Here is a 21,814-nt window from a genome sequence, read left to right as displayed (position 1 = left end):
CGTGATTCGATCCCTAAGTACTACAGCTGTACCTCTTATTTGAGAGAGTAAGCTCTACTGGGTAATTTGAGCACTATCAAATTTGGTGCCGTTGCCGGGGAGCTTTGATCGCCATTAGATTTAATCTTATTAATCTTAGGTTTTTCTTTTTACCCCCTTTCTAATTAAAAATTTTCTTGTCTTTTCAGGTACATGCCCAGCAGTACCAGAAGCAACAGGGGAAATCAACTATTATTTTCAGAAGATCCTGCACACTTGGAACGTTCAATCCGCAAAGACCTACGCTCCGCATCGATCGACAGAAACACAGTACCGTCGACTGATACTCACGTTCAACAGTCGACCGACACTCAGACAGCACCGTCGACTGATACCGTTGGCCGATCCACATCGTTCGATACTTCTAACCGTATATCGATCGACACTACTCCGCGAAGCATGGTCGCGATTGTTATTCTCACGCAGGGCGAGAATGGAAACATGTATGACCAAGATGGTCATCTGCGTAATGCAACATGTCAGAAGCTAGATGCACAGGGAAACATATTCCCTGAACCTGAAGCTGAGGCTACAGGAGAATCTCAAACACGATCGTTGGCAGACTATAACCACTAGTAGAAAAATATGACATAGCCACGTTTTTGTCACAAAGGTTAGTGACTTTTTATGAGTTTGTCACGAAATGGTCATAAACAGTCAGGAAATATGAAAACGTGACTATCCGTGGCTGTCTCGTGACTAAAATGACACGATTTTGTCACTAATTTGTCATGATAAATTATAGTCACGTTTTGTCACGCCAAATTTCGTGACTATTTTGAAATAGTCATGATTTTGTTACACTATTTCTGTGACTAGTTAAATCCCTAAACCCTAAATATGATTCTTAAACCCTAAACAGAATATACAGTTATGTTACTATAATATAATTAAAATCTCTATTAAAAGTTACATTTAAAAACAAAAGTCAAATCATAATTTCAAATTTGGAACTTAACCATAAATTATACTTCAAATCTTTTCCAATCCTTATCCTAACCTCAAGTTGTAAATTTAAAACTTTATATCTAACTCATAAGTAATCCAGATTTAAAACTTTATATTGAGCTACAGGTTCTAAATTTAAATCTTATTTCAAACATATAAGTAATCTAAGAGCTATAATCAAAATTACACAAATAACAAATGGATGACAACAAAATACAAGAGACGTTGCAGATACTTTTACAAAGAAGTTACAAAAAGTTCACTAAAACCACTTCTCTGTATTTCGTGAGTTCACTAAACTTAAACCTAGACTTTGAACCTTATTTCTAAACTTCAAACCATATGCTATAGTTTATAACCTTAAAATTCTACCTTTTTAAAAAAAATTGACATCAAGAAACTTTAAACTAAAACTATTAACCATAAAATAAAATAACACCCCAAACCCTGAATTTCTAACTCAGAAACACAAACACGTTCAATCAACGAGGGAACAATAAAAGATACTTATTTAATTAGTAGGTGGCTTCTCATTGGCTAGTTCATGAAAACGCGGATTACATTTTGTTTGTTATCCACCATTGATAGAGAAATATCTAACGGACACAAATGATCTATTTTGTTTTTCTTCTCTCAACTTTCTTCTTTCTTCTTTCTTCGTCCCCTTCACTCAGATTGAATCTTCTCTCTTGCTCTCTTCGTTACAAGTTCACACATCTATGATTAAGTGAGTTTTTTATCATCTTTTCTTTTATCGTCATCTTCCTCCTCTCTAGTAGTATTCTTTCCGTTTTCTTCTTATACTAATTGCTTGCTGTTATAAAACTCAGAAGATAATAGTTCTGTTTCTCAACTCTGTATCTCTCTCTCTTTCTCTCGTGTGTTTGTCAAGCAAGAAAAGAAATAAAACAGAGACACAAGATTTGGTAACCCAGTATCAACGCATCGGTGTGATGACGTCTACTCTGGGGCCGGATTCAATCCAGGCAGTATATTAATCAGGAGATGATGTTTCTTACAGCTCAAGAACAGAGCAACAAACTCTCTCAAGCTCTCAAATGTCTTAACTCTCACACACAACGTAAAGAAGACATGAAAGTAAGGTTTTATAGCAAAACCCTACGTAAAGTGAATACTCTGTCGCGACCAGAAGTTTCACTTTCCTCCTTCTCTCCTTTATCGATCCCGGTTTAGTCTCTGCAATAACCAGCTTCAACTGAACCAACCTTCTTCTTAATTCAAACCAAAATCAGCTTCAAACCGAAACCTTTCTGAACTTGAATCACAAGAAAGCAAAAGCTTCAACATTCTCCACCTTGATTCAAGTTTCATCTCCTTCTCAATATACTACACAAACTTAGGACTTAACCTCCGGCAGTGACGACTTTTCGTCTCAGTTGGTCAGCTTTAGAAGATCCAAAGCTGCAACAAACTTGTTCACAGGAACAGACTTGGTTAGAATGTCCGCTGGATTCCTTGAAGTGTGTATCTTGCTCACTTCAACCTCACCATCTTCGATAATATCTCTGATGAAATGATACTTCCTTGCTACATGTTTCGTCCTTTCATGAAACGTGTTGTTCTTAGACAAACATATAGCAGATTGTGAATCACACCAGACCGTTGCTTTCTCTTGTTTGAACCCCATATCACTGATCAAACCCTTTATCCAGATCGCCTCTTTCACAGCTTCGGATAACGCAATATATTCAGCCTCTGTAGTTGACAGTGCTACAACCGACTGAAGACATGATCTCCAACTCACAGCATTACCTCCCACTGTAAACACGTATCCACTGGTTGATCTACTCTTGTCCAAATCTCCAGCAAAATCTGAATCACAATACCCTTGTATCCTGAACTCTTTACTCTTCGTAAACACCAAGTTCAGGTCGGATGAACCTTTAACATATCTGAGCAACCATTTCACTGCTTCCCAATGTAACTCTCCAGGTTTGCTCATGAACCTACTGATCAACCCAATAGCATAAGACAAATCTGGTCTTGTTCCCACCATTGCATACATAAGACTTCCTACGGCACTTGAGTATGGAAATCTTTCTGTATCAATGCATTCTGAAGCATCCTTGACTGCAGATAACTTAAAATGTCCTCCAATCGGTGTGTTCACTGTCTTAGCCTCATGCATGTTAAACCTCCGAACTACCTTGGACAAGTAGTTCGACTGAGACAAATACAGAACACCTTTCTTTCTGTCTCTCTTGATGTCAATACCCAAGATCCTACTTGCAGCTCCCATGTCCTTCATTTCAAACTCTGAACTCAGCACTTCCTTGATCTTGATGATTTCTGCCATTTCCTTTGCAGCTAGAAGCATATCGTCCACATAAAGTAGCAAATACACCCAGCCGCTCTCAACTCTCTTTACATAAACACAGGAATCTTGTTCACTTCTCAGAAAATTCTGCTTCTTCATAAACTGATGAAATCGCTTGTTCCAAAGCCTTGGTGACTGTTTTAAGCCATAAAGAGATTTCTTCAGTAGACAGACCTGATCCTTTCCTTGATTCACCTCAAATCCCTCAGGTTGTTCCATGTACAGCTCCTGATCAAGAGTTCCGTGCAGAAATGCAGTTTTTACGTCCATTTGTTCAAGCTCCATATCTTCATTCACAACTGCAGACATCAATATCCTTATGGAGACATGTTTAACAACAGGTGCAAAGACTTCTTGATAGTCTATGCCCTCTCTCTGCGTACACCCACGAGCAACCAATCTTGATTTGTGCCTCTCAGGTTCAACTCCGGGAATACCAGGCTTCTTCTTGTACAGCCACCTGCAACTGATGACCTTCTTTCCTTCTGGTCGATCAACAACATCCCAGGTATGGTTTCTCTGTAGAGAATCCATTTCTTCCCCCATTGATCCGTTCCACTTAACCCATTCCTTTGATAACTTAGCCTCATGATAGCATCTTGGTTCCTCAATTTCCACATCTTCTGCTGCAAGAAGTGCAAATGCTACCATGCTGTAATCAGTGAATCTCGTTGGTGGAGCAGTAACACGTCTAGCTCTGTCTCTGGCTAGCTGATAACCAGCAAGTTCAACTTCTTCATCGTTTTGGTCTTCTGTTGCATCGATGAACTCTTCATCAGACTCGCTAGAACTCTCAACATCAGCTCCACCTCCAGCTGAATGCTCTGTATTTGACTGATGTTGTTCAGTCTCGTTCTCTGGCCTGACATCAACACAAACCTCAACTCTGCTTGAACCACTCGACTCTCCTGTCTCAGGTCTCTCTTTCACGTTCTTCTTCTTCTCTGACTTCACATCTTTATACATCAACTCTTCTTGAAACACGACGTTTCTGCTAATCACACTCTTCTGTTCGTCCAGAAGCCACACCTTGTAACCTTTTGTCCCTGGAGGATATCCCAAGAAAACCCCTTTCAATGCTCTTGGTTTCAGTTTCCCTTGATCATGATGAACAAAACAAACTGAACCAAACTTTCTCATATGTTTATATCCTGGTTTTCTGTTCAGCCACAACTCTTCTGGTACGTTGTGATCGATTGCAGAGCTTGGAGAACGGTTGATCACATAAGCGGCTGTAGCAGCGGCTTCTGCCCAGAACTCTTCTCCAAGACCTGATTCATTTAGCATACATCTCACCTTCTCCATCAGTGTACGATTCATCCTCTCTGCAACACCATTTTGTTGTGGTGTGTAGGTACAGGTGCGATGTCTCTCTATGCCATGTTCTCTGCAATGATCATCAAACTTTGTGTTGCAAAACTCCAACCCGTTGTCTGTTCTCAGAACCTTCACCTTCTTGTTCATCTGATTCTCTACCAAGGTTTTCCACTCGCAGAACTTGTCAAATGTCTCATCTTTAGTCTTCAAGAACATCAACCACACCTTCCTTGTCTTATCATCGATGATGGATAAGAAGTATTGTTTTCCAGACAATGATGGTGTAGTGTTTGGAGACCCCCACAGATCCGCATGCACATAACCAAGAGCGTCTTCAGTGTCATGCCTTCCAAGGTTAAAACTCAGTTTCTTAGACTTCCCCATTACGCAATGTTCACAGAACTTGAGCTCCTTAACCTCGTTTCTGTTTATCAGCCCTTTTCCAGTCAAGATCTTCATGTTGTTGATGCTCATGTGCCCGAGCCTGCTATGCCACAAAGCAGTTTTATCTGACTTGTTCAACTCCGCATTGCAGGTCTCTTGCACAACCGTTTCTCCATCCAGAATATACAGGCCATTCACTAGGTTACCACGAAGTGCCGTCTTCTTCTGCTTAAAGTACCTGACTTTGCCATCTTTACCTTCATGCTCAAAGCCAAGCTTATCAAGGGTTCCAGTGGAGATGAGATTTCTTCTCAGATTAGGAACATATCTGACGTTCTTCAGCATCGTGATCGTACCTCCGTGTGTGTTGATTCTGATTGTCCCTTGTCCCTGTGACTGAACTGTGTGATCATCACCCAACAAGATAGTTGTTCCTCCATTGTCATGTAGGTCAACGAACCAGTCTCTACGCGAGGTCATGTGAAACGTACAACCTGAATCCAACACCCAAACATCTTTTGCTTGATCACTCATGCTCAATGACTCAGCGTCAATCAACTTCTCAGTGATAACTCCTGCCTCTCCCTGTCCCTCAGCTCCGAACTTCTTTTTCCTTGCATAACAGTCTTTCTTTGTGTGACCTTCTTTCTTGCAGAACCAGCAAGTAACCCTTGATCTTGAGTTAGATCTTCCTCTTCCCTTCCCATTTGATTCCCTAGGACCTTTAGAAGAAGACCTTCCTCTCTCTCTTGTATACAAGCTTGCTCCAGAATTTTTATTATCCTTAGCAGCTTCTTGAATCTCTCTTTCTCTGGATCGTACAGCTGACACGACTTCCTCCAGAGTTAGAGAGTCTCTTCCATACTTCAGAGTATGCTTGAGTTGATCATAGCTCGACGACAGAGACGTCAAGAACAAGATCGCTTGAACTTCATCTGAAACCTTCACCTCCAAACTTCCAAGTTCAGCAACAATCTTGAGAAAATCATCCACATTCCTGTCTACACTCAATGACTCATCCATCTTGAACGTGTAGAACTTCAGCTGCAGATGTATACGGTTAGGTAGAGACCTTTCCATATACAACCTGTTCAGCATCGACCACATCTCTGCAGCAGTAACACAATGCTCAATCTTTCTCACCACATGGTCACCAAGACCTGTTATCATCAATCCCATAGCTTTCTCAGATTTTTCTTCCTTTATGGGATCGCGAACTGTCTTTGTCAGCGGCGCAGAAGAGTCTGTTTCTTCTCCTTCAACAGGGCTCTTCTCTTCGCTTCTGGTGAGAGGAACCTCCATCTCCAACTTGTGGTCTGTGACAATGTCTTTCAGACCCAATACACGAAAATGAGCCATCATTCTCGTCTTCCACATACTGAAATCTCCAGTACCATCGAACCTGTTGATCTTCAGCCTTGAAACCCCCACAAGATCTTCAGACATCTTGTAACCAGCAAACTACCACTCCTCCTTACGTAAAGGTCACGCCTTTAAGACAAAGCTTGTGTTTTTATGACAAAGCTTCAATCTTTCTCAACCTGATGCTAAGAACACCGAAAGTTGTAACCTTTATGATGAAACTTGATGTATTTCCACCAAAGGTTACACCTTTCTTCTCAAAGCTTCAACCTTTACTCTTCTCTTCGACAAAGCTTGAAACTTTATGATTTTTCTTCAAAGGTTTAAGCTTTCCTCAAGAACCTGAGCTCTGATACCACTTGTTATAAAACTCAGAAGATAATAGTTCTGTTTCTCGACTCTGTATCTCTCTCTCTTTCTCTCGTGTGTTTGTCAAGCAAGAAAAGAAATAAAACAGAGACACAAGATTTGGTAACCCAGTATCAACGCATCGGTGTGATGACGTCTACTCTGGGGCCGGATTCAATCCAGGCAGTATATTAATCAGGAGATGATGTTTCTTACAGCTCAAGAACAGAGCAACAAACTCTCTCAAGCTCTCAAATGTCTTAACTCTCACACACAACGTAAAGAAGACATGAAAGTAAGGTTTTATAGCAAAACCCTACGTAAAGTGAATACTCTGTCGCGACCAGAAGTTTCACTTTCCTCCTTCTCTCCTTTATCGATCCCGGTTTAGTCTCTGCAATAACCAGCTTCAACTGAACCAACCTTCTTCTTAATTCAAACCAAAATCAGCTTCAAACCGAAACCTTTCTGAACTTGAATCACAAGAAAGCAAAAGCTTCAACACTTGCTATCTTTTTACAGATCTGAGAAATGGAAAGAACTGATGAATCATGAAGAAGTGGTGGGGTGACGAAACAGATGCGGTGCAGCGGTGGTCGCGTGAGAATCGGAGGCAGTGTGACGATTTGGTTCTCTGAACGCGAAGGAAAAGTGGTGGCCGGAGAAGGACGTGTGACGAATTGGTTCTCTGAACAATGAAATGAATTTTCACAGGAGCCTGAGATGACTCGGTGTTTTCAGGGTGCAGAGCTATGGAGAGTGAGATTGAGAAGAGGAAGATGAAGATTCGTGAATGTGTCCAGGCTAGCCGGCGGTGGAGGCGTGACGAGTGAGAGGTTACCGGGAGTGGACATGTAATTCGGAGGTGCACCGGAGGCGGAGGTGACAAAAGTGGAGGCTCACCGGAGATATATATTTTATATCTGTTGTATTTTGTTTTCTAATTAATTAATAAAAATATTTTTTTTTAATATTTTTTTTAGTAATAGTCACGTATTAGTCATAAACAGAACGTGACTAAATAGTCACAATTTTTATGTGTCTATAGCGTGACCAAATTAGTCACAAAATTGCATGTGGCAAAACGTGACTATTTAAGTCACGAAAATATCACGATGCAAAATGGTCACGATCGTATAGCTACGTTTTTTTTCCGTGACTTTTCATGTCTATTACTCTGTATAGTCACGAATTTTTAGCTGTTGTCACGAAAATCACCGTGGCTATAGACAACTTTTCTACTAGTGAACCGTCCAGACGAGTACTACATCAACATATCAGCTATTCAACTTCCAGAGATTCAGAAGCCGAACTTCGAGCTCAAGCCTCAGTACTACTCTCTCGTGTCTCAGATACCTTATTCTGGGCTATCACACGAGAATCCTATGGACCATCTGGAGAGGTTCGAGGATCTTATCGCTGCTATTCGTATGGATGGAGTCCCTGAGGACTACCTACTCTGCAAGCTCTTCAAATACACACTGATTGGAGAAGCTTCGCACTGGCTCAAGCAGCTACCTACAGGATCACTGACATCCTGGGCCGACATCAAAAATGTCTTCCTGCGTAATTTCTTTGATGAGGCACGCGCTGAAGACTTAAGAAGCAAAATCACCACTTTCGCGCAAAAGCCTAGTCAGACTTTTAAAGACGCGTGGATCATATTTAATTTCTTCCAACGAGACTGTCCACACCATGGATTCAATGAAGTGCAGCTGCTAAGCACTTTCTACAGAGGTATCGCCTTGAGGTATCAGATGGCTCATGATACTGCTAGTGAGGGAAACTTCAACACTAGGAATCCAATAGAGGCTGTGAGACTTATTGAGAACCTAGCCAACAGTAGCAGCACCAAGAACACTGACTCTGATAAGAAGAAATCGGTTGCAGCCATCGGGGAAGACCAGATGAATGAAGTCAGAGCCAAGATAGATGCTTTACATGCATTTCTGGGGCAGCCAGTCTGCTCAGCTGAAGAAGGAGAGGCTAGAGAAGATGATACAGAGGAAGATGTGAACTACATTGGAGGTACTGGATTTCAGAGATATGGAAACCAGAGTGGAAACAAAAACTTTTTTTGGCAGTGGTCAGAAGAGTAACTACAACCAGAGTTCACAGTATCAGAAACTCTTCACCAACACAATGAACTATGGCAACTCAGCTTACTAAAACCCACAACCACCCACCCAGGAGAGTAAGTTTGATGCCATGATTGATAAAGTTCTGGAAGGTCAGCAGAAGCTTACGGTAAACTTCAATGGGAAGATTGATTATGTCTTCAACAATCTAACCACAAGGATATACACCATTTGCACTCAAGTTAAGAAACTTAAGACACAGATTGTCCAGACTGAAGACTCTATCAGGAGGATTGGAACTTCTAAGGAAGTAGGGGAAGGAAATAGGAAACACCACATGAATGCTATCATAGATGATGATTTTTGGCAAGTGGTGAAACATGAGAAGCTACAAGAAGGAGACTTTGAAGTGGAAAGTTCATTTAAGTTTCGGTGGATCACAATGGTGTCGATCGACACCAACTAGTCCACATCGATCGACATCAAGTATGTCATTTCCGGATACGACTGCAGACTGCAACGCGGTTAGGATATTGACACATGCTGAATTCACGGCTTCTCATCCATACCCACCCACCCACACCTACGAAGATTTCGATCGACGAGACGAGCCACTCATCGATCGACACAAAGACGAGAAACGTATCGATCGACCCTTTTCTCCACCTATCGATCGACACGCACCTCTCACATACCGAGTGCAACTACCATCAATAGACAACAACCGAATCAATGCACTCAGACCCACACCGAAACCACAAGCTAACCCTACAGAGATCACTGGTAACCCTTCAGACACTACTCCTACATCAGAGGGAACTGAAGGAAGAAGGTTAAGGAGTAGGAAGGAGAAGATTCCTAAGAACCTTAAGAGGGAAGCTAATGAAAAAGAGATTGATGGTTTCACTAAGAGAGTTATCAGAATCCCACCAGAGAAACTTTTTGAGGAGGTTTACTTCACAAGCAGATTGTGGATGTTCTTCAGAAAAACTAGGGAGACTAAAACTGACATTAAGAGAAGGTTTGACAATGTCAGAGAGGATATGAGGAAAATGATTACTTTGCAAAAGAAGAGTGATCCTGGGAAGTTTGCAATACCCTGTATAGTACAAGGGATTGAATTTCCTCATGCACTATGTGACACTGGTTCATCAATCAACATCTTACCAAAGGTCATGGCAGACCATCTGGGCCTGCAAGTAGAACCTTCACCAGAGATCTTTACATTCGTGGATTACACTCAGAAAAACTCTGGAGGCTTCATCAGAGACCTGGAGGTACACATTGGTAATGCTATCGTTCCTGTGGATTTTAATGTCCTTGACATCAAGCTAAATTGGAACTCTTCCTTCTTACTTGGAAGAGCATTTATGGCTACAGTAGGAGCCATATGTGACATGAACACCAACAGGATGTGCTTGACTATGATAGATCCAGAGATCCACTACGACCCTGTCAAGCTTGGCAAACCACCAGCCAAATCAGTGGTAAAAGAAGATGATACTGGTATCATAGCAGTTTGTCATTGTGAAGTCGAGTATGAGACAGAGTACTCGGGATCGATCGACAGCACTTTAACATCATCGATCGACACTTGCAAGACAGAGGAGATCGACAAAAAATATGGATCATTGATCGACAGAGACCCACCAGATGATGAACTCGATCTACCAGATCATTGCTACCCGAATTTCGCCATCCCACCCAGCCGAAAGAAAGATGATTACTCAGTAAGGAGTTGGGCAGATAGCGGATTTCATGAGAGTTTTGTAGTAGACATAGCCACCTCTTCCCACAGTGGAGACCACAGTGAAGAACATGATGCAGACTATTGGAAAGAGAGAGCTTGGGAAAATTACTTGGAGAATGACAGATTTGCAATTCGATTCCCACAATTGATCAACATCAAACGCCCACAATCGATCGATTATCTACTTCATCCCGCAAAACGACATCGTCCATCGATCGACATCGCCAGTATCACATCGATCGATATTAACCCGGACGACTTGAAGGACAAAATCAGAATTTCACCGATTAGGACAACACATGGGTATAAAGGGTTGACAACTCAAGCCACGAAAATTCAAAACTTTTCACCTTCTACCCAGCAGCTTCCAACATTCAGAAACCTATCAATGGAGGACTGCAACAACATGTACAATCGATCCAACCGTGCAGCTAGACGTGCACCATCGATCGCCACCACCACAGCACCATCGATCGACGCCTTCAACAGAGCTCAACCTCGATCTCATGAACCTTACGATATCAGGAACGTTTCACTAACACCTGATGAATTTGGAATTTTCAGGGAACAGATGGCTATGCAAGAGCAATGGATGGAAGAGTTCTGCACATAACCAGAGAAGACATAGCAGACATCCTCCAAGTTGCTAATGGACCAGAAAACCTGTTCACAGAGCAACGTAGCCATCCAGACATCCTAGCTCACGTCCAGGACAACCACAGCACCAACACAAGGGAGGATACAGTTGCTCAACAATTCGGTCAACCTAGGAATTCACCATCGATCGACATCGTTTCAACACCATCGATCGACGGCGGATATTCCGGATCGATCGACAGACCAAGAGTCAGATCGCCCGACCGAAGATTAGAGTTTAGACGACGCACCTTCAATACCGATGGATCCAAGAGATTCAAATGGGAATCTAAGGATGAATATGGTGTCTACAGAGATGAGTTTGGCTATGCTAGAGGAGTTGATGGTGAGATCATCCAAGTTACCAAGGAGCAAGTAAAGAGGATTCTGGATAGAGCATCCCTTTTTCACAAAGGTTGCTAACGCCTTCCAGTACACACACGCCCTTACCATGCATACATACCACCACCAGTACCCTACAGTAAAGAAGAGATAGATGATATGGTGACTGATGTATGGAGAGCTCAGGCAGACCTTGAGGCAAACTTGCACACATTGGTGGAAGACACTTTCCAGCCTTTGGATGTCAGTTACAAGGACTTCCAGAATGATATGGCTGAGATAAGAGTGGAGCTTGGAAACATATTGACCATGCTTGAGAAAGAGGCTACGCCACCAGTATCGACCGACAGAGTAACTGTACCATCGATCGACATCGGCAAGACTACATCCATGGACCGACCAGAATGTTCATCACCTAAGAGAGATGAATGGGAGGTTGCCTATATCAATACACGGATTGGAGTGATCAAACATAAGCTGTACGAAGCCATGAATTTTATGGAGGAGAGACTCATAGAACGAAGTGATGACATTGACAACACCCTCAACGAAAGAGTGACCAACCTCTGTAGAGCTACTGGTCTATTGAAGAATGAGATAAGCAATATGCAGAAAATTCTTGCGTACCAAGGCCAACGCTCAGAATCGATCGACCCAGATGATACAGAGTCGATCGACAGCGATCCCAGCGAAACGACCGACGCACTAGTTGTAGCATCGATCGATACCGCATCCTTGGCAGATCAAGATCAACAGATTCAAGACCAGCACGAAAAAGAACAACATGAAGAACTACCTGAGCATTCGAGATTTAATTTCTATCAGCATCAGTTAGACACGGAAGATTTGGTCAGAAGGTTGCAAGTCATCAAACCAGATTTAGCAAAGATATATCCTAGAAGGACAAGATCAGATGATGCAACAAGAAGCTTCACTGCTGCTGAGTCCAAAGATGAGGGAAATGTTTGCCCACCAGCAAACAACAACCCCCACTGCACCCCATGAGTCACTCACCTACCACAGTCAAGCTAAATGACTATAACAAAGCGCTGAGTGGGAGGCAACCCACTATTAGGTTTTGCTTTTATTTTTCTTTATTTTATTTATTTTTCATTTTTGCTTTTATTTTTCGGATTTATTTTGCAGTTTTTATTAGATTCAAGTAGAATGATGATTCCATCGACCGACATTCACCATTCATATCGCTCGACACCACACGACCATTACTAACGATCGACGTATACCACTACGAATCGATCGACACCTTGTCGATCAGGTTTATTCATTCTAACTTGTTATATTTATTAATTATGATTTATTTATTTACCTCACCACCGGCTGTGTTACACTGGGACAGTGTAATTTAAGTCTGGGGGGGAGTTTACTAATATGTGTTTTTATTTTGTGTTTTTATTGTTTTTCAAAATTATTTTTCGCATAAGTATTAAATAGGAACATTGATATAGATTTATATTTGATTGTCTGACCACTCTTTAGCACCATTCTAGATTACTGATTGCAGATAGTACTAAAGATGCTAAAGTGGATCAACCTGCCATCTATATTCACTAGCTAAGATTGTTTGAAGGAACCAAAGCTGACCTCCAACACTAATACTGACTTATTTGCTTGTCTTGGGGATTGGAAATCACTGGATCGGAATCCTCTCACAAGTCTGGAAGGTAAAAAGTCTGTGTGTTTATGGTTCCCTTCCTTCTCTCTCTTCAGCGTCTCGAGATCTAAGTTTATGTTATAAAAGATTGAAATGATTTCTTGAGAGGCAGAGGGGTAGGAGTGTCTCCTGCGACCCCAGTATTCTAAATCTCAAGGATGATCACACATTGTGGAAACGAGGGATAGGTTGAGTACCGAACCCCATTATTCGCTACACTTTGCCAAAAATGTATGAGTTACAATGCAAATGTCAATGAGATGGACTAGATGAACTATGTGGCATCGAAACCTGTTGCATTGAAACTAATAAGAGATTCAGAGAAGAGAGAAGAGGGGAGAAAGGGATCAGAGAAGACTACCTGTGTGTTCAGATACTTGTTTGAGTTGAATCCATGTGTCCTTTGATCGATACTCTCAAAGTAAAGCCTGCACTTTTATTTTATGTTAAGAAATGAGGTTGGTAGAGGGGAATGTCAGATGAGATTTGCTAAGTTGTTGACTAGATGAGTTTGGTTGCTAAGCTAGGATAAAGCATAATGAACTTCTGTGATTAGGATGTTTAGACATGAATTGCAAACCCATAGAGTGATGACTTCAATATTTTTAATCTTTGAGTTCCTGCTATTTTCAAACCTTTTCCAAAGACTACTGTTTTTGCTTGAGGACAAGCAAAGGAGTAAGTCTGGGGGAGTTGATATACCATGGATTTTACCAGTTTCTAACCATTGTATACTAGTATTTTATTATATATTTAATATGTTTTCTAGTCTGTTAGGTATGTTTTCAGGTTCAGGAGCATTTTGTGAGAAAGTGATGTTTTTGGAGCATTTTGGAGTACAAGAGATGATATACCCGAGTTGACCATTCAAGACTAAGTCGGAAGTCAACATTGCGATTATAATCGATCGATACTCATCATGAGTTATCGATCGATGTAGCTGAGAAGATCCGCGTACTAGAAGATTATAATCGATCGATACACATCCAGTGTTGTCGATTGATATCGAGGACGAAATGGTTTAGCCGACTACTTCACCAAGACTTCACCAAATTACGAGATTGCCCCTGACGAGTTTTTAACCTAATGGAAATGCTTAAATATTCCTGCTAAGTGTTTTTTGACGCAACCTTCGAAAGAAGCAAGCTTTTAACAACCCTCAAAGCAGAGAGTGTGAGAGAGAGACTAGAGTTTTATTTGTCTTGAGAGATTGGAGAGATTTCTCATCTCCTTTTGTATTTCTACTTTATTCTATATATGCAATTCTTTCATCTATCTATTGTTATGAATTGCTTAGCTATGTCTGAGTAGTCTACTTGTTAGATCTAGGGTTCAAATAGGTTTGTGGGATTAGCCCCAAACTATAATTGCTAAGTTGTGATACTCATCAAATGGATTGCACCCTATGCTTGTTTTAGATTAGCTAACTAGAACATAGATCACTAGGATCTTTGATTATCTTGAATTATCCATTTGAGCTTGCCTGTCTCTCTGAGAAGAATGACATTTCCTCCTTGAGACCTTGTGGTCATATTCGGCTCGCGCCTAGGCAGATCTAGAAGCCGTCGATCGATATCCCGACAGGTGAATCGATCGGCGCTGCGAAAGGTGTATCGCTCGATATCTCAAAAGGATATCGATCGACTCTTTTTCTGTGTCATCATGCGAAAGGTGTGGCCAGAGATCTAGATAATTTAACCAGTGATACATCGCTTGAGTTAAGCGGCTGAGATCTATAGTATCATGCAAGCAACTTGTTAAAGCATTTATAGAGATTATAATCTCCATTCCTGAATAGAAACCCTATGTCTAGCACTCTTTATCACATTTAAACAACCCATCATATTGTTAGTTAGAACAACTACCTTGCTCATTTTAGGAATTGTTACTTTTATTTCCACCATATAAACAAACTTTGCCTAAGATTGATTAGTAGATTTTATTTAATTGGTTCCCTAGCTCCTCGTGATTCGATCCCTAAGTACTACAGCTGTACCTCTTATTTGAGAGAGTAAGCTCTACTGGGTAAATTGAGCACTATCATCGAGTATTGAAGCATATTCTCCATCGCCCATCGCAGTGCTTCTACTTCCAAGTGCAAAGCTGATTCTCGTCTAGGGAAGTTTCTTGTCCCCATAAGTTGATTATTCCCACCACTGTCTATCCAGACCCATCCACATCCACTAAATTGTGCTTGAGATGTCCAGAAGCCATCTAGCAAGCAAATATTTCCCAAGCTTATGACCTGGGTCTCCTCATTATTTTTCTCTTGTACCACTGGTGGTATATTCTCATTTGCATTGAACCAGACCTGACATTCACTCTGAACATATCACACTAGTTCCATAGGGTCTCTATCTATCCCTCTAAATAGTTTGTCATTTCGAGTCTTCCAGATATACCAGATTATCCATGGATAAGGGTCCATGTCTTCCTCTGGTTTGATTATGCTATTCTTCCACCAGAACAAGTAGTCCATATTCGTGTAGATGTTTGGCACTGGAAAAATATATGGGCTTGTTGGAGTTGATGATAGTGACCATACTTGTAGAGCTGATGGGCATTCGAATATAGCATGGGTTACATATTCTTCTGGTTCACCACATATTCGGCAATAATTATCACACCGCATGTTACGTTTCACTAAGTTCCTCGTTACCGCCACATGACCAGTTAACAATTGCCATATAAGATGATAAATTTTCTTCGGCGCCTTTAACTTCCAAGGAAAGGCTTTGAACTTAGTAATACTTGGCTCTATCACTTCCTTTTCTACCTCATCCTTTAAGATATTCTGGACAACCCAAATATCAAGATTAATTGGCCATTCATTCCTTGTATAATTCCAGCAGAAAGTATCTCGACGATGAGTTGTGCTTATTGTTGGACCCAATTTTTGACATGGGCTAAATAGGCTGTATTTAAAATGGGCCGTAAAAGGATTAAACCCACAGCGACGTCAACAAGGTGGAAAAACAGGTCGCCGAAGTCGAGAAGGTCGCGGAAGCAATTTCAAGAATGAATTTCACCCGTTTTTAGCCATGGTATATAAGAGTTTTCAATCATATTTACTTCATTTTCAAAGTATTTTAGAGTATTTTCAGACACATGTACTTAATTGAAGAAAGCAATACTTTTAAGGCATTTTTGGAGTATTCTCACGAATGAAGAATCGAACGATAGGAATCATGCGAGGTCGGGCGATTATAGTCACTTACAATCGATCGACAGTGATGGAAGAGTGTCGATCGATATTTAACCATTCGATGGATCACGATTTAGAAGATTTTCGAGTATCACAAAGTGTGCTATTTACACAATTAGTCCCTGGCCGCCTGTTAGGCTTTATATACTAGGATTTTGTATCATTTTAGAGGCAGACTTGCCTAGAGACCTACTGGAGAAGATAAGCAATTTGGCTACCTTAGGAGAAGAGTTAGAGTTAGAGAGATAGATCTGAGACTGCAAAACAGAGAAGATCTTGAACTCCCTTTTTATCTTACTCATTACTCTTTGTGTTCCTTATTTCATATTAAGTTTTATTCAAACCATCATGATCTTGTCTCTCATGAATATGCCTGAGTAAACCTAATTGTTAGATTTAGGTTTCTCATAAGGGTGAATCATGTGATGAGATTGTGATGTTTATTAGGGTTGTTAAATTAGTTCTTTCACTTAGTTATTCTTAATACTAGATTTAGGATTGATCACCCTTAAATCTAGATCTTAGGATTGAAGAGATAACCAACTGTATACTCTCAATGCCCTGAAATAAACTATAGTGATCTAACTGACTAGACTCATGCGAAAGGTGGTCTAGATCATTAGAGAACGCGTTCAACCAGATCGATAATGCTTGCTAGAATTACCATCGATCGATACAACCATCGTTGTAGCGATCGATTGTATGAAAGGTGTATCGATCGATTAAGACGAAAGTCGTATCGATCGACTCTTTTCCGAGATAAACAAACGACAGTTGAGATCCGGGATCTAGTAAAGGAGACCCTACTGGTCGTACCAACTGATTGAGTTCAAGGACTAAAGCCCTATTGTCACTTTCAAACTGCATAAATTCATACCTGAGAAATACTTGAATCTAGCTATCCTCCTCATTTAGAAACAAACTTCACTTCATTTACTGAACAATTCCCTTGTTCACATTAATATTTACTGCTTTAAAACATATAAAACCTTAAGTCTATTTTTAATTCTATTTAATTAAGCCTTGAAGTAATCCTAGAGTCCTTGTGGATTCGATCCCTAAGTACTGCATCTGAACCTCTTATTTGAGAGAGTAATTCACTTTTTAGGGTGATTTGAGTGATATCAAATTTGGTGCCGTTGCCAGGGACTCTTTCTTATTACTTTTAGATTTAATTTAGGATTTAGCATAGACTTTGTTACTTTTGCTAATTTTTCTATTCTTTTGTTTTACAACAAAAATGATGGAGAATAGAGATATCGGCCAACCATCGATCGACACGGAACACTGTCAATCGAGCGATGCAGATACTGAAGAATCGATCGTTTCATCCGGAACGTTATCGATCGATACCACCCAGCCGGAAGCAGGTAAGTACCCTCTTACCGATGCTAATAATGAGAAAGTAGTCCAAACTGAACCAGTAGGTCAATCAAGCAACACTTCTAGCCAAACTAATGAAAAACAGGTGACTGAATCCCTGTTAAGACAATCTCTACCTTGAACGTAGGTAAAGAGATTAAATTGCCCTTGCAAGACTACTTAAACCCCGATAGGACCTATTCCAATAGGTCCGCTATCAGAATACCTGACGACGTCACCTCGAAAACCAAATTTAATGCTGACTATTATAATATGATGCGTCGAAACCCTTTTAAAGGATCTTCTTTAGAACATCCACAAGACCACATCGAGGGTCTAGAGGAATTGTTTCCAGACGAGTATATTCGTTGCAGACTTTTCCCATTTTCATTAGAAGGGGGAGCCTTGAGATGGTTAAACTGTCTACCAAGAGGATCCCTGACTAGCTGGAAAGAGATTAGAAATGCTTTCCTTAAGCAATTCTTCGACGATACTCGTTATTGGGAAGTAAGGAGGCGAATCTCTACTTTCCGTCAAGATCCTCAGGAATCATTCAAAAATGCATGGGGAAGATTCAAGAGTTACGAACTCGAATGCCCCCACCATGGTTATCCAGAACCACAATTTCTTAAGATCTTTTATAAAGGTGTTATTCTGAGCTATAAGACAACGCTTGATACAGCAAGCGAAGGGAATTTCGTTACTAGAAATACTATGGAAGCAAGACGTCTAATCGAAAACATGGCAAGAGGAAGATCCTATGAAGAAATGGATGAAGAAAAAGAGAAAGAAAAAACTATAGTCTCAATAGAAAATACTGAGTTAGCTGAAATAAAAAATTACATAAATTCGCTTCATTCTCTTCTGACAGATCAAAATCCACCTAATCTGTGCCAGTACTTCCATAAAACTCCTCCTATATCAGATGATGAGCTCGACTTTATAGAAGGATTAGATGATACTAATCCTCATTCTGTGTTTAACGTCGACAGCTTTACACGAGACTATGAAATCTGTATACAGTCTCGTACTGGAAGAGAAAAGTACAATCTAAAGCATGCTCTTACAGGAAACCGTAAAATGAAATCCGAATTCAACGGGAAAGTAAATATTGTTTACGGAGAGCTAAATCAGAAGATGGATTCTCTAATTGAACACCTACGGGGAATGGAAGACAAAATTGCTAACCTTGCAACAACTCTAAAAAGAGAGACAGGTCGTCTTCCTGGAAGGACCGATGCTAATCCTGGAGCAAAATGCCAGGCATATGCCGTGATGTTAAGAAGCGGAAAACGCCTTGAAACGAATCGCAGAGAAGATGCCAGAAATAAAAAATTCATCGATAACGCAGGAAAAAGCAATTCCAACCCCATAGAACTTCTTGATAACGACTCCGACTCAGGAACATCAGAACAAAGGAAAAATTCTTCAAATAAAAAGAATCAAGGGAAGACTATAGATTTAGACAAAGAGAATCCCGGTGCCGAAGTTGAAATGGACCATCTGGACGAACCAAATGTCGATCGATCCTCTGGGAAGGAAATCGATCGACCGTCTAGCAGCACTGGCAATAGCAATACACAATCTACCGGGACTGAAAGAATCTATAGAGCTCCTCCCCCATTTCCTCCAAACAAACCACGAACTAAGAAAGCATTGGAACATGCAATCTGCAAAAAGGCTTTCGATAAAATCACTTTCGAGACGTCCCTCAGTGACGCTCTTAAGATAGCCCCTTCGGTGAAAAAGTACGTAAAAGATATGATATCCTCAAGTGGAGAACAAAGCGTCATGCTGGTGTCAGAGGAAGTAAGTGCGATAATACAAGGAGGGACTTCAATTAAAAGGTCTGACCCTGGTAGTTTTGTCCTAGATTGTAAGATACAAAACACACGTTTTCCTCGATCTCTTTGTGATCTTGGCTCTAGTGTAAACCTCATGCCACACTCTGTGGCAGTTTCACTAGGTTATGATGTATTTGTCCCAACGCCTATCACATTAGTTCTAGCTGATCATTCTATTAGGGTACCTGGGGGAATCCTGGTAGATATGCCAGTCAAAATTGATGATTGCTTCATACCAGCAGATTTTGTCGTACTCAAGTAAAAACAAGTGCCGAAAGACCCCCTTATATTAGGTCGGCCCTTTTTAGCTACAGCAGGAGCAATAATAGATTGTAGAGGAGGAAAGATTGATTTAAATGTCGGAGATATATAAATGAACTTCGACATGGAAAAACTATTAAAATGTCCTCTGATAGACGATCATGCCTTTTACACAGAAGAAGATTCTGAGCTGGAAAAAGAATACCTTACGGATATATGTGCTACCAATTCATCAGAAGACACATTCACCCCTGATGAACAAGAAATTCTGAACGTAGATAGCAGAACAGAAGATTATGCGAACCTTATGGACGCAAGTATCGAAGATGCAAATGATGAAAATGATGATTCTGAAATCATTACGGATCATTTCCTTAGGGAAACTATTGAACGTTCATTCTCTTCATCGACCAAATGGACTAAAGAAAAAGCGCCCAAGGTGGAACTGAAACCACTTCCAGCTGGCCTGAAATATGCATTCCTTTGCGATAAATCATACCCTGTCATTGTTAACGCTAATCTCACGAATGGAGAGCTTGCACTTCTTTTAAACAAGCTGCGTAAGTATCGGAGATCGGGTATTCTCTAGATGATATTCCCGGAATAGCTCCTGATCTTTGCATGTACCGCATCCACCTCGAAGAAGATGCAAAAACATCTATAGAACAACAAAGAAGACTCAACCCAAACCTAAAAGAGGTAGTGAAAAAGGAAATAATTAAACTTCTGGATGCTGGAGTTATATATCCTATCTCAGATAGTAAATGGGTAAGCCCTGTGCATGTTGTACCAAAGAAAGGTGGGATCACAGTGGTTAAAAACGATAAAGATGAACTTATCCCCACACGCACTGTCACTGGACATCGAATGTGTATTGATTACAGGAAACTGAATGCTGCTACTAGAAAAGACCATTTTCCTTTACCTTTCATCGATCAAATGCTTGAAAGACTGGCTAAATATTACTGTTTTCTTGACGGATATTCGGGATTTTTCCAAATACCGATACTTGTCCTTAAGGAACATTTGCATATCGCAGAATGCCATTTGGACTATGTAACGCACCAGCCACTTTCCAACGCTGCATGATGTCAATATTCACAGATATGATCGAAGATTTCATGGAAGTCTTTATGGACGATTTTTCGGTTTACGGATCAAGTTTTAAGGATTGCTTAGACAACCTGTGCAAGGTATTGGAAAGATGCGAAGAAAAGAATCTTGTCCTAAATTGGGAAAAATGCCATTTCATGGTAAACGATGGTATAGTCTTTGGACATAAAGTTTCCGCAGCAGGAATAGAAGTAGACAGAGCCAAAATTGAAGTAATGACTGGTCTACCGGCACCCACAAACGTTAGAGACATACGAAGTTTCCTTGGACATGCTGGATTTTACAGACAATTCATACAAGATTTCAGTAAAATTGCTAGACCCCTGAACAATCTTTTGTGCAAAGAAGTTAAATTCGATTTTACGCCATAATGTAAGGAAGCTTTCGAAGCGCTGAAGAAGTGTCTTATAACTGCCCCAGTCGTACAACCACCCGATTGGAATCTCCCTTTCGAGATTATGTTCGATGCGAGTGATTTCGCAGTTGGAGCAGTTCTAGGACAACGAAAAGATAAGAAGCTACACGCTATATACTATGCGAGTCGCACACTCGACGAAGCCCAACGGAATTACTCTACCACAGAAAAAGAGTTGCTAGCAGTGGTCTATGCTTTCGAAAAATTCCGCCAATACTTAGTTGGAGCACATGTTATAGTCCACACTGATCATGATGCCATCAAATATTTAATGCAGAAGAAAGATGCTAAACCAAGACTAATAAGATGGATCTTGTTACTCCAAGAGTTCGATATCGAAATCAAAGATAAAAGAGGAGTAGACAACGGTGTCGCTGATCATCTTTCCAGGATTCGAATT

At 40.7% G+C, this 21,814-nt stretch overlaps 1 protein-coding gene and 1 non-coding gene across 4 annotated transcripts; one reads left to right on the top strand and one right to left on the bottom strand.

Moving 5' to 3' along the window:
* The first annotated feature begins 1,466 nt into the window (after positions 1 to 1,466).
* On the top strand, positions 1,467 to 19,894 carry LOC130498331 (uncharacterized). Of its 3 annotated transcripts, none has more exons than XM_056991607.1 (2): positions 1,467 to 1,714; positions 17,674 to 19,894. In XM_056991607.1, exon 2 carries the CDS (start codon positions 18,055 to 18,057, stop codon positions 19,885 to 19,887), a length of 1,833 nt encoding a protein of 610 aa, XP_056847587.1. In that variant the 5' UTR covers positions 1,467 to 1,714; positions 17,674 to 18,054; the 3' UTR covers positions 19,888 to 19,894. The 3 variants fall into 3 exon arrangements, with proteins under 3 accessions (XP_056847587.1, XP_056847585.1, XP_056847586.1); XM_056991605.1 differs by lacking the exon at positions 17,674 to 19,894 and adding an exon at positions 7,259 to 14,489; XM_056991606.1 differs by lacking the exon at positions 17,674 to 19,894 and adding an exon at positions 7,478 to 14,489 and having other exon boundaries at positions 1,628 to 1,714.
* Positions 18,286 to 18,392, bottom strand: LOC130499357 (small nucleolar RNA R71). The gene has a single exon (XR_008938235.1). It is a non-coding gene; the product is annotated as a small nucleolar RNA R71 (small nucleolar RNA).
* Positions 19,895 to 21,814: the final 1,920 nt, after the last annotated feature.

This window comes from Raphanus sativus, chromosome 8 (genome assembly GCF_000801105.2).
Source record: "Raphanus sativus cultivar WK10039 chromosome 8, ASM80110v3, whole genome shotgun sequence".
NCBI classification, from domain to species: domain Eukaryota; kingdom Viridiplantae; phylum Streptophyta; class Magnoliopsida; order Brassicales; family Brassicaceae; genus Raphanus; species Raphanus sativus.
This window is presented reverse-complemented; position numbering and strand designations above follow the sequence as displayed.

Coding starts and splice junctions, on each gene's coding strand:
- LOC130498331 (XM_056991605.1), top strand. CDS start 9,195: ATGAGAAGCTACAAGAAGGAGACTTTGAAGTGGAAAGTTCATTTAAGT.